The sequence below is a fragment of the Adelges cooleyi genome, unplaced genomic scaffold, assembly GCF_023614345.1.
Source record: "Adelges cooleyi isolate 19-005CV unplaced genomic scaffold, UGA_ACOO_1.1 ACOO_flye_CR_arks_rails_tigmint_CR_PRNA_8, whole genome shotgun sequence".
In the NCBI taxonomy this organism is placed as follows: Eukaryota; Metazoa; Arthropoda; class Insecta; order Hemiptera; family Adelgidae; genus Adelges; species Adelges cooleyi.
The window spans coordinates 4949286-4963930 of NW_026096513.1; the positions used below are offsets into that span (position 1 = coordinate 4949286).

General features: G+C 31.7%; 1 protein-coding gene and 1 long non-coding RNA gene across 2 annotated transcripts in view; one reads left to right on the forward strand and one right to left on the reverse strand.

Moving 5' to 3' along the window:
* Window positions 1-10704, forward strand: part of LOC126845813 (uncharacterized) — a 13556-nt gene extending 2852 nt beyond the window's left edge. The window contains exons 2-4 of the mRNA XM_050584736.1: window positions 9479-9549; window positions 9762-9861; window positions 10411-10704. Coding sequence (XP_050440693.1) covers window positions 9479-9549; window positions 9762-9861; window positions 10411-10694 — 455 coding nt within the window. The 3' untranslated portion in view covers window positions 10695-10704. The remainder of the gene's footprint in view (window positions 1-9478; window positions 9550-9761; window positions 9862-10410) is intronic.
* Window positions 1982-4114, reverse strand: LOC126845815 (uncharacterized). The gene is made up of 3 exons (XR_007686830.1): window positions 3965-4114; window positions 2994-3099; window positions 1982-2118 (listed from the first exon to the last, which is right to left on the reverse strand). It is a non-coding gene; the product is annotated as an uncharacterized LOC126845815 (long non-coding RNA).
* Window positions 10705-14645: the final 3941 nt, after the last annotated feature.

Here is a 14645-nt window from a genome sequence, read left to right on the forward strand (position 1 = left end):
TACATCCACACGGCCAGGGCTCGAAAACTTTTTTTAACGTTAAAATTTTCAAAAAATGAATGAAACAATATACCTACGTTTAACATACCGACAAGGTAAACAATTGTAATATTGTATTAATTTTTGCTAAAACTAAAATGTTAATAAACTATAGTGTTAAATGTTAAATTGTTTTACAACCTCCTTGCTCAAAAAACCATTAACCTTATAATTTAAATTGTAATTGAAAACCCTGGAAAATACATAGGTTAAGTACCCTCAATTTTTTTAATGAAGTCACGCCTATTGATTAGGCAAAAAGCCATCGTTACACACCAGATACATATTAGAAGAATTTTCTCACCCCTTATAACCGTGTAATATTGTAGTGTAAGAAAATTATTACATTTTGTGTAAAAAACGAATAGGTATTATTGTATTAAGATTAAACCACAATCATGGTTCACTATTTCGTTTTATGTTTTGTGTGTTTCATAGCAAATAATAATGTGCTGTACTGGTGTTTCAAGTAAGTAAACACGCAGTATTTTTTTGAAGCACAGATAGTGCACACTGAATTCACAACTTTGCCATTGGGTTGAAAACAACTCTTGAAACATATCATTTATTTATGTAAGCAAAGTAACCATCGCGCATCAGAGACACCGCACGGCCACCTCGCTTAGCTTAACCACACATGTCGTTGCCGCAACCTGCAGCCATTACCGGCACACCGTAATTACACCGGCTGCGTAGCGAGTGGTACAGTGCTCCTTTGCCGCCCTCCCACAAAGGCCTTCGCGACGGCAGCCACCTGGATTAAAACTACAACGTTGGCGTAGAAACCTAACCGAACAGCGTATTAAAAAATGTCGCCACCAGTGAGGCAGCCATTTTGTGTACCAATTTCATAGAAAGTAAAAATGCTACGTCACTTATCCAGGATACGTATAAAAATGCACAACTGGGGAACCTATACAAAAGGGAAAATATTGTACAATTTGTTAAAAGTATAAGAATGCAATGGGCCGGAAATGCGTGGTGGCCGGACGGATGCCTGATAAAAGACATGAATGACTTGGGCGTTAGCTGAGAGATGCCATATCACTTTTCTTCCGCAAAACATTTGTTGCAAATAACAGTTATACCATGCATCTTATCTCCCAATAAACTTTGTCCCAACAGACTTTTGGAACACATTCTTATCGGAAGAAAAAATGTGGAGAACAATTATTACCCACCCAAAGCAAATAGCCATAGGTTACATAATAAAAAGAGCACAAAGTAAATGCGGTCAACGGATTGTCGCTGATAGTCGACGCGAAGAACCAATTTCTTTTTGTAGCAGCCCTATAGATTAGAAATCATACCTTAATGGTTTATTATGATATTTTATTGCATGCATTGGTGTATGAATAATAAGTTTTTATGTTTTCTTATTTCAATAAATTCGTTTGAATACTCAAGACAAATAAATACCACAATTTATGTGTGCTAAATATGTTTCCGTATTAGAAAAAAAAACATCATATCACACCAGATTTTTTTCTTATTTCAATAATTTGTTTGAAAGCACAAGACCAATAAATAATATACATTTTTTGGTTTTACTACGTTTCCGTGTTAGAAAATAAATATAGAACTAGATCCAATTCCTCTAATACTTCAACTCGTTATTTTTTTTTGGTTTTTATTGAACCGAGTATTCAGAAAGAATACTCCAGTTATTAAATGAAAACTATTTACTAGTAATGTTAGATTAGGATAGGATCGTAAATAGATATTAAATGACAGTACTTGACAATACATTTTCAAAATAGGATACTGCGTTTAATTATTATTCAACACTTTATTTGTACTAATCCATAAATAATGTTTATATTACAAACTAAAGAAGGTGTACATTTTTAATATTAAAACACGCAATACAACAACAATCTTCGAGAATAAATAACACAAAATTATTAAAGTAATAAATACATTATTCTAATATTTTCTACACTATAAATAAATAATATTATGTACTGTATATTATATACCAGTATATTTCGCGTTAGCTATTTCTTCATTATCCTAAGAATATTTCCCCGTTGCTCTTAATTTCGCTCAGCAATTCAATCCAACAGAGGCCAGCCGAATCTAGAAACAACCATATTATAATAGAGTTGTGTGAATAAATTATTTTTAATTTATTATTGAACTTATTTTCTAGAGAATTATCAATCTACTTAAATATACGGTAAAAGTTTATTGTTATTTTTTTGTAGTAACGATGTACAAGTAGTTTTTCTGTATTATAATAACATGATTTTTGACAAAGATAAATGGTTAACCAATTTTTTTTTGTTTAAATACATTTTGGACAAGAGTGTAAAAAAATTGAATGATAATAACTAACAGAGAACAGTGTTAATGCAACAGAAAAAAGAAAAAGAACTATAATATATTATGGTAAATTTTTTAATTATATATCGTTGTACCGAAAGAAAGTGTCTAATTAAATGTTACATGGAAATGTCGGTTCATCGGAGATATAAAACGACCTATGTAAAAAGTATGTCTATGGGCAAGCTACTGGAACTGCGAATTAATAAATTCAACTAACTCAAATGCAGTTGTCTGTTCATAGCACATTTTCATTTGAGTTCCAAATCAAAGTTATAAAGCAGAAACTAATAAAGATAATAATATTATTTTAGTAAAACAAAAAGTTAGATTTGTTCTTATTTTATTTTTATTCGACAAAGCGTTCTAATGCATTTGATACCTAATTATCTTATACAATTCATTTAATAAAGTTATCATTTTAACTTATTTTCTAATTTGAACACATCGTCGTTTTGACTTGCGAGTAAACTTTATGAAAATTGAGTTTTCCCAAAGATGTGTACACATATGGACGTGCTATTATTTAAAATGTAGTTGTAACCCGATTAAAAAAACCCGTAGTACAGTGTTGTGTAGAAATTTAAAACAAATGTTCATGAAGTAAAATAAAATAAAATAAGCCTTACATGTTTTATCCACAGAATAGTGGCTTTTTATATAAGAGGTAGCATTTTCCGGGGACAATAAATAAGTCGCCTTATCCACGTTAGTTATAAAATATGTTTGCAGCTCCTGGAATACATAAAATTGAACATATATATATATAACGATGCTATGGACCTTAAATTTAGATGATGACTTATGATAACTTAATGGAAAAACATCCCTTAAAACTTTGTTCAAAAGTAAAACAAAATTCCTGGCCATTTTTCGTTCGATTACGAACAAAATTACCTTAGCAATGTGGTAAAATATTTTTGTTATGGTCAAAAAAAACAAATTTAACCGCAAAACTTCTTGATTTTTACCTCAGAAATATATTCAAATTATACTGAAACATGGAAATAACAATATAAAATAGACACGTTAAATAAAACAGTATTTTAAAGCAGCAACATCTATAATGACATTTAACATACGTTTGTTATATTTTGCTACTAATTATTCAACATGCAACTCTTTATTCATTGAGTATATATTGGATGATATTTTGTTATGTTGTGTTAAACTATAATCGTTATGGAAACAAATGAAGAATAATAGATAGGATAAGAGAAAAATATGTGTCTATGTAATTTAAATATGTTTCTGAGAAAAAAGCGAAAAAAAAATTAACTTTTGTTAAAAAGTCGAATTTATACATAATTGTCCAAAATTATTCACAATTTTTCATTAAAAAATTCAATAAAGTATATACGTCAGCATTTAAGTTTCAAAAGCTGATATAAAAAATAACTAATTTAGGAGGGTGTTAAAACATAAAAACATGAAAGTTTGTGAGAAATTGAGATCACATTGTAGGTATATAAGTTATAATATGAATAAAAATACAATGTTCAGTTAAGTATATATTAACATATTATAAATATACATAATTTTATAGTGTACAATATCGTCTAAATTATTCATAAAGATGTAATACAAAATTGGAATATACCCTGACGCGATCATCATCATCATCAGCATTGCCATTTTGAATACAACAGAACAATGCAACAATTAAAATGCACTAAAAAAACATTTCAAGTTTGTTTCAACCGTAAAAGTTTTTTAAAAACTTAAAATAGGAATCTTACCACAAGAGATACCAAATGATATCCTGTCTAAGCATTAATCCGGTTTTATTAGGGTTTTTTATTTGTATATATTCTACAAGGAAACAATACAGTATTTGTAAAACCTGGTGAAATAGTAGTGATTTTGTAAACATTACTGTTTATGTTAACACTTTAATCCTATACTCCGTACCTATGTATGTTTTTATTTGAATACTTAAATACAAATTTCCTTATAAAAAATAAATTGTTTGTATGCGTGCATTGATGTATGTATAACAGATTACTGTTTGAACAAGTATACGGAAACATTACTTCAAAACATGTTTCTTATTTCAATTTGAAAAATAATAACAATAACGAAACGACATAATATTTCCAATAGGTTATGTGTTTGAGTTAGCTTCCGTGTTAGAAATCAAACATCACATCACACCAGATTTTCTTTTTATTTCAATACATTTTTCCTATAGCACAAGACAAATAAATAACACAACTTATGTGTTTTGAATACACGTTTCCGTGTAGGAACACAAATATAATCTTAACATGGCATAGCATTTCTAAAAGGGTTAGTGTACAGTAAATAAGTATACAAGTAGAATATGAATAAAGCGAATACTATATTTAAGATATTAATAATATAATATAACAATGAAAATGGGCTAGTAATAAAAAAGTAATGGGTACAGACTCAAAAAAAAAACACACACATCATTATAAAAACACAGCTCAGCAACGAAGCCAAAAATCGCAGCTAGACGATAGTTATCTTGACTTTAAAAGATTTTACCTATGGTTTCAAGATATATTGATTTAGGTTACATGCTTTTAAAGCATAAAGCCTTAATGGAATTATATTTTTGTGAAAAATCATTTATCCAAAGATCTAGTCTCGGTAAATCTCTATATGGCTTATAAATAAAGTTATTAAAGTTTAAAATCTAAGACGGAAGGAAGAGAGAGTGTAGAATTATTTTTATCCGTGTACATTATTCAACTGGCCCTCGTCCTAAATTTTAAACCTAATTATTCAAAACAAGTTTTCGACAAGTCAAAAGTTTTAGTAAACTGTCTCTTAATTTTAAAACTAATTTGAATATATGTATATATATATATATAATATATTTTACCATTTAAGTTTCTAGGTTTTAGCAAACACTAAAAATGATATAACTTTGAATTCTAAAATTCTTATACTAGAACAAAAGACTACTAAAGAAATCCTATAGTGTGTAGGGCGTTGACCCCCGTAATAACCATCTATTATAGCTTTACAAATTTTGAAAATCGTTTTTTGGTGTTGCAATATTGAAAAGTTCAGAAAACGCGCCAGGTATAAACTGCCTTATTTTTTATTGAAAATGTGTCAAAGAATTGCGCAACCTTTGGTTTACACTAAAAGAAATACTGCTAAGACAAACACACATCACATTTCACATCTACTGAAATTATTAAAAATGTTCATCTTGAAGTACGATTTTAAAATATGGTAGCATTATAGGAAAAACGTTTCAACACAAAGTTGCGTTTACGCTATATTTCAGTATAATATAAGAAATAACAAAATATCTACACAATTATAATACAACTGATGAAACGAATATTTGCAACGAAAATGCACGCTGTCATGTATCGGTCAATTGTCACAATACTTTGTGTGTGCTGGACTTTAATCAATGCTAGTCCACCGATATCTACGAGCTTCTTGGTATCGCCAATCGCAGCGTTACCATCGGGGCGACAAGACGGAAACGACTTATCCAGACTCATCATGTTTAAACCGCCAATGCCAAACAAATCTAATGCGATTGCGAGATCCGGTCGAAACAGCTATAATGGACTGGTAGTGAAAAACGAAATTGGAAGGGATTTTACAACGAAATTGAAACTCGACCACAAAAAATCATCGGCAGAGTTGGACGAGATAAACAGAAATATGGTTTTCAAGAATTACGGCGTGAGTATAGAAATTGTAAAATTGCACAATGAGGTATTTTACGCTCTGAAACGACATTTAATCAACTGTTTACAAGTCTCGCACGACAGCAAACAGACGTACGCGCTATTCATCGAGTTCATGTCGATTAAACAGTATTTACTCAACGATTCCATTGCTCTGTTGTATCCAAGTCGACTCGACATTACACAGTTGATGGGGCTATATTTATTTTTTTGCGGTCCGTTTCGAAAACCGGACCTTTCGAAGGAGGGTCAACCAATTCGTATCATACAAAACGATATGAAAGAAAAGTTTCGAGATATTATAGGTGACGAGTCTATAAAAACGATCTATAATATTTCGCACACATTGCATGTTAATAAGCTGAAAATTTTAAAGAAACAAACCGAAAATGAACTTTCTCTCCTTGCGACCCGCGCCTCAAAAAGACTTGAGCCTAAAATTCAACTGTTGCCCGGCACTCCGCATCATTTTGTATGCATAGACATGTTGAAATGGACGGCGCTGATGAATTCCGACAACCAAGATGCCATAAATGTCCAAAACTCAAGAATTATAGTGGAACACGCTGGTATTACGATGCGGCGTTACGCTGAGATTTTAAGATACGAAATAGATATCGGCAATCTTGGTCGGCTCAACTATGAGGTGCTGTTGCGTGTTAACAACACGTTCTTGTCTTACGTGTACAAGCATTTTGTCTTGTCCGTCAGACTAATCAATACAAACATACGCACTCTGAAGGCATGCGACCCAATGACAACATCGTTGGTGATCACGCGAATCTACAGCATTCGGCCGTTTTTAGAGATTTTCAATCTATATTTTGTCACTCGCTATTTAGACTACGTGCATGAACCGACGTCTCAAACAAAGTTAACGGCCTTGATAAGTTTTGTGGAACGATTCGAAATGAATTTGGATTTAGACCTAGTTCACGCAGTACAAGGTTTGCAAATTCAACCTGATAAAACAGTAAGCCATATCAATAAATTACTAAATGAACTCACCGTGGCCTTCTTGCAAGAGCTCAATGTAAAAGATAGTCAAACATGGATTAATGGCGTCAACAAAGAACTTAAAAAAATACCACAGGATATCAGTTCAGCCATAGAAGCAAACAACAATAAAGCTCAGGAAATGATGGCGTTATGTGTCAAGGAATTGAATCCCAATTGGCCAAACACCAAGATATGATAAGCACATCAAGTACTTCACTCTGATGAACATGTTAGAAGAATAATTCTAACAGTTGTAATAAATATAGCATCATAACTAATTATAATATAACCATATTCGTTAATGTATAAAATATGATATAATATTAAAAAAAGATTTTTTTAAGTTTATTTTTTCGGGTATGTAGCAAAAATTTTAGTTGTCCTTAATAAAGTTTTAAAATTTCTATAACTAAAACGTGATGTTCTTTTTTTCCATGGTAAAATTCAAATATATACCTAGGTAGTTTATAGATATATTTACTATTTACTAATAAAAAGCCAGCACAGTGACGTCGAAGCATATGGGGACGAGGAGGTCACAGTCTACAGATATTATTATAAATAAACGCTTCGATGCGAATCTGTGGATAGTAGGTTCAAACCAGTAAAGTCCAAACCAAGCACAATATAAACCAGCACAATAAGAACTTTTTATACGTGAGTATTGTAGTAGTAGTATTAGTAGTAAGTAACTGAGAAAGGAAGGTCTAGTGTTCACAGATAAAAGTACAAATATTGATAAAAGCATTTTCTATAATAACAACTGTGAGCTTAAAAATTAATTTTTAGTGTTAGGGTGGATATGATTAGGGTTAACTATCTGTCTATAAAAATGTGTTGTCATAGTTACCCATAAATCTTTTTTAACAATATTATGAACATATTTTCTTTACCTGTTGATTGTTGATTCGCTCACACATAGCAACCTGGAAATGGACTATGGTTGAGTCTAATACTTTAAAGGATCGGTCAAACAGAAAGCGGACTGTCCGTGCGGACAGGTCGCCGGTCCGCCGCGGACTCTGTACTCTATTTAAATGCATCATTCTGGCTAAACAGACAGCGGCCTACCGCGGCGGCCTATACTAGTCCGCCGCGGACAAACGGATGGTTGTATTTTTTCACAAAGCTCGCGGCGGACTGGAATAATTTTGTGAAATAAAAAATATTTAATTTAGACAATACACTGGATTTTCCAGACGTATCAGCACTTCTAGAATATTATTATTATGTAATTATCGAACATAATATATACAAACAATATTGATGACAACAAATTGTACTTAATTTTAAAATTGTGCACTGAAAATGATCGATGAAACAGAACGATTGATTGATCTAGTTGGAGAATGCGTTTATTTGTATGATACGCGGCATCCACTGAAAAATGGACATATTTGGCAAAAGACTGGTATCAACACTTCACAAAAATGTAAAATTTAATAAAATTTTTCAGCCGAGTCTGCAACTACGAAAGAGCATTTTTATGTCTCGTTGAAGTACCAAATTAATTTAAAGTAGTGGTGGAATATAGATAATCATAGATAGATATAGTATGATATATAGAATGATATAGTATATTAACAAGCAGTAACAAGCTAATATCTAAGGTGGTTAGTATATTAAAACATCAAGTTTCTGGCTAATATTTTAGTGTTTAAAATCTGGCTTAAAACAATTCATAAAAATATGACCTCTTAAATTATTGAACTCAATTTAGTTCAGTTCTAGTTTGAACGTTGAGAATACAGCATAGTCGGTGAAACTCCCCAAATAATTTTCTTTTTTGATTTAGTTCATGTACCCATTTTCTTTTTTTTCGTCTTGCTTGACTCAAGGCAAGCAGAAGAAGCAATTCTTCTTTGGCAGAAGAACTGCTAGACATTTTCTAAAATAAAATTAAAACAGAAAACGTGAGATAAAAAAGTGAAAAATAAAAAACAACCAGCAGTACACTCTTGGTATGTACATATGTACGAAAAAAATATGTAAATACATGTGTATTTAAAATGACACGTGTATAATATACACTTGTATGCTAATTATACATGTTTAACGTGAAACATGTGTAATAGGGCAACCTCTGGTTTTCTCGTTGGTTTTTTCGCTGAGCAAATATCAAACCTATATAAATCTGTCAACTGTTTTCGGAAATTAAAAAAAAATACTTAAATTTTATTTAGGGCCCGGCTGGCAAGTCCCAAACAATGGCAAATTTTTGGATTTCGATAATGTCACGCGTTAGCCCCTTAAGCCGTCATCGAATAAGTGTTCATTATATTTTGTATTTTGAGTTCTATAATAGTTGTTCTTCTGTTGGGATATAATGCACCGTTTACTGTTTATGATTTTATCAATTCATACCACCGTTGATGAGTACGTATTTTTTTCGACGAAAATTAACAAGTATTATTGGTTTATTTTTGTTATAGGTGTTTACGGTGAAATCAACATGAGTCTTCGTTGTGCCATGTTATTTGCTATTTATTTCTTTGGCCTCATCGTATGTGATACATTTCCTATAAAACATAACAAATATGAATTAATGATCAAATGTTTAAGACTATTTGTACTTGTGTTTTTGTTTTTATAGAAACATACATATTTTCACAATGTTTTAACAATATTAATATTTTACTTTTTGTCCGTCATATTATAATGTAGCTGACACTACTAATTGTACTAATGTTTACTTTATGTTTGTATGTCTTTCAGATTTCATTAGATGCTTTGCCCCGACCAATAGAAAATTTAAAAACGAAGCTTGGTAGTTATTATTTCCAAAATTGTTTTGAAAAAACGGATTTACAAAACTGTGAGTACAAAAAACATTATTTTGTTTTTTTCCGTCTAACAAGCAAAAGGAAAATAAGGTTAATTGATTTCATCCAGTTTCCAGTAGACACCACTGATTCGTTCACTTAGGAAATTGTTCGTTTATTTAATTCTCAGTTGTACTTAGAATAACTTAATCATTAAGAAAATGTTGGAACTTTTTGGAACTAGTTGTTAAAATTATGGTCTAAAAATATGAAGGAAAGTAGTTTTATAATATATACATACAAATTAAAATGTAGTATGATTTATTCAAAAATACACTGTCAAACTTTTCTGTAATCAGCGATTCTGATCATTTTTGTTGTTATTATATTATACATTGTACCATCTACAGAATGATACCAATTAGGACGAATCTTAGAAGAGATGTTGCGTTCATGTTTAATTTATATCATTCACGATACCCTGAAATCTTTGATAATATGTCACTGATTGTAGCGATTTTTATTTTATGACCTAGTTTACTTATGCATTATATTATAGTATTGCCAGGGTTTTTCAAATGTTGTTTCCTATTTGTGTAAAGGGCCTCCTCGCGGATACAACTTGCACCCAAACTATCTCAATGCGGTCTTCGCTGCAAGAGCATTATTAGTAGCCGGCAAATTTGATGATGGACGTCAAGCATTAGTCAGTGCAACAAAAGCTATGGTTATCGACAGACCAGACCTGACCGAATACAAACAGTTGCCACTAGTGGAATTATTATTTGAAGTGCCGGGACCTCGTTGTCTGCAAAATTTAGAAGAGATCGTCGAATCGTTTGTGAATGACGTAGCAGAGGAAAAAAAGAAAAGAAAATTTAGATAATTTAGAACATTTGTACTACACCAGTTTTCATTTTTAATATTGATTATTACATACAATTAACTATGTATTTAAAATTATCGTTAATGTGTTAATGTATTACGTGTTTGACTTTTGTCGTATATAAGACATTCCACGTTAAATTGTACTCTATTTGACTTTTGCATCTTGGATTTTGTTATATTTGTATATACGTATAAACAGTGTTTGGAAAATTCCCTTTAAAAAGTAATTCATTCCCATTCATAATTCCTTATATGCCCGCATGAGGCCACGCCGAATAGATATTTCTTATAAATTTCAACTCGATCCGACCATTTTTATATTATAGCCAGTCAAAGTTAAAAATTGAAAATTCGCATAGTTTTTTTTTTATTAGTTTTTACCGTTTTCAAGCGTGAACTCCTTCAACTCGCATCCCTCCGCCCTAGTTCCTTCCTCTAGTAACAACTAGATTGAATTTGTGATTTATGGAGTTGCTACTCGAAGGAAGGCATTGGTCCAATATTAAAAAAAAGTTACAGTGTACACAGTCACAAAAAAACCCACGTCATTGTAAAACCAATAGCATCGCTGCTCCGCGTCGAAGCTAAAAACCGAAGGACAATGTTCTAGCATCGGACAATTATTTTAGGAGCTCTGCGCACACAGAAATTTTAATGTATTTTTTTTCCGTCTGTCATTTTGAATGGTCATAAATCGAAATATGAATTCAATTTATTAGAAAATATCGTGTAAAAATTGCATAGGTACAATGATTTCAATGTGTTCCGTGTCTGTAATTTGTACGCATTTTTTCTAAATAATTAAAAAATTTAATATACTTTGATTTACGACTATGAAGTGTACTCGCTGAAACGTTAAACAAATGTGTGAAAGGGAAATGTATTACAAAAATCTGATATCAGTTATTTTACAAATTTACATATTTTGTTAAAATTTCCAATCGTATCTCATTATGTATATAAAAAAAGGTTTTAAGTCGACACATAAAAAAAAATCTTACAAATAACGATTGTCTATTATGGTTCTTCTTTTTATCGACGCTATTATTATTATCATTATAATTATTTTTTAAGACTGTAATAGTTTTTTTTCTTTTGGAAATAACATGATTTTTTATGATATTCGTTGTTTGCAGTAATACGTGAGATATTTGCTATTAATTGTTTACATTGCAACAGGCGTTGTGAAAAATGTTGTTTTCGACTTTCAGAAAATGTACTTAGTATAAAATGTAATAAATAAAACTTGGCGAAAACACCCAATCTACACCTTCAAAATCACTTGGTTATTATTTCTCAGTGGTGTACAAAATGGAAAATATAAAATAAACGAATCTAAATCAGCTCATGTTATATTTGCACTCCGACCACATGATTGTTCTCCAGTCACACTTAACAACACTTGACAGTGTTGTCATCCCGCATAAGTCTCAAATTAAATACTTAGGTCTTATCTTTGATTGATGGTTAACATGGGCTCCTCGCCGAAAGGATAAACGTAAAAAGCTGAACTGTTGAGACCTCTGCTCAAATAAAATATTTCACTATAGCATAAGATCATTCTCTACAAAACCCTTTCTAGACCTATGTGGACCTATAGGATAGCCATTCGGGGGGTCAGCGAAATCCTCAAATATAAAAAACATCCAGGCTTTCCAAAATGTTTGTATTACTTAATGTCTAATCGGTAAACGAGATCGCCGAGGTGCCGTTAAAACATTAGTTTGTATATATTCAAACAAAGTGCCCCTATTGTGGGGTGACCTCTTCATGATAATCATGTATATACTTGATTGTAAATACTCATTGTAAAAATTATATTAATTCCTATAACAGATAAGAAAAAACACCCAGCGATGACACTTTTTTAACAATAACTAAGTAAAACTAGTTTATATAATTTTTTCTTTTTTTTTAATTGTTTGAGTTTAAGATCTCTACACTAATGTCGTTTAAGACGTCTTTGGGGATTTCCAGGGATGGAATCTGTGTCTAAAATTTTAATAAGAGGATTTTGATCCATTTGATGTACCATGAAGCCAAAAGGTTGAGACGGACCTGTAGATAATTAATGGCTATACCTAGATCTGTATTGTAAAAAAGTCTAGCTTTGTCAACTGCCTACTGTGCTATAGATGTAATTGGAGAAACATGTTGATAGGCAAAAAATAATAAAAAGAGTAGGATATAAGAGTATAGATAATTTCAGTCGTAATGAAATCAAAGCCTTGGGGTTTACAAACCAAAAAATATCATAAAAGAAGAAGTTACCTTTTTTTCTTTATTTTTCTTTTTTACGTACAGTTTTAGGGCTTAAGCTGTTCTAAAAATTAGACCAAAGGTAGATCTAGAGTGGGACAATTAAATAAATGTAAATTTTTCTCAATAATTATACATTCACATAAAATGTCTGTACCGCATGCTTCCAACCAATACCGTATCTTTGGCAACACCGTTAAAAATTGCAATAGTGAATGGTGAACGTTCAGATAGGATAGTGAAATTAGGACATAATATTATAATAAAAAAAATAAAGTTTTATTAATAGAGATTCGAAACTTTATTGTAAGGAAATAAAACATTTGCTACATGCGTAAAATAAAATTTTACAATTTTCTTGTGTTTTTAACATTTTACACTAACATAATATGAAGCTACAATATTAGTTATAATGTTATATTTATTACTACTGTTATAACTATTTTTCTTCACTAACCTGTTCATCAGTATGAAGCACATTGCTTATCATATCTTGGTATTTGGCCAATTGTGGTTCAATTGTTTGAGACATAACGCCATCATTGCTTGAGCTTTACCTTTGTTTGTTATTATGGCTGCACTGATATCCGCTGGTGTTTTTTTAAGTTCATTGTTGACGCCATCAATCCATGTTTGACTATCTTTTACATTGAGCTCTTGCAAGAAGGGCACGGTGAATTCATTTAGTTTTTTATTGATATCTTTTACTGTTTTATCAGGTCGTGTTTTCATTTCTTGCACTGCACGAACTTGGTCCAAACCGGAATCCATTTTGAATCGATCCGTATAGCTTATCAAGGCTGTCAACTTTGTTTGTAAGGGCAGTTGATTCACGTATTTTAAATAGCGAAAGACAAAAGATAGGTGCAAAACCTCTAACAACGGCTGAATGCTATAGACTCGTGCAATCACTAACGACATTGTCTTTTGATCGTATGCCTTCAGAGCTGGCATATTATTGTCTATAAGCCTGACTGACAAAAGAAAATGCTTGTACACGTAAGACAGGAACGTACTGTTAACACGTAACAGCACCTCATAGTTAAGCCGGTCAAGATTGCCAATATCTATTTCGTATTTTAAAGTCTCAGCGTAACGCTGCATCGTAATACCAGTATGTTCAACCATAATTTCCGAGTTTTGGATACTTATGGCATCTTTGTTATCGGAATCCATCAACGCCGTCCATTTCAACAAGTCGATGCATACAAAATGATGCGGAGTGCTGGGCAACAGTTGAATTGTAGGCTTAAGTATGTTTGAGGCACGGGTCGCAAGTAGAGCAAGTTCATTTTCTGTTTTTGTCTTTACTTCTTGCAATTCTTCAACGGTCGATATGATATAGGATTCTGTATGTTCATCGCCTGAGATGTCTTCAAACTTTTCTCGAATGTCGTCTTGTATGTTACGAATTCGTTGGTTGTACTCGGGATACTTGATTGGTATGAATTGTTTCGCAGAAACTGTTATTCGTTCCGGTTCATTATACGGACCGCAAAAAAATAAATACAATCTCATCAACCGAGTAATGTCCAGTCCGCTTTGGTGCAGTAGAGCAATAGAACTGTTGAGTAAATTCTGTTCAATCGGTCTGAACTGTTTTGTGAACTCTGTAAACATCGTGATCTTTGTCGTACCGTTATTTCTTACATGCAAACAGTCGATTAAATGCCGTATCAGAGCGTTTGAA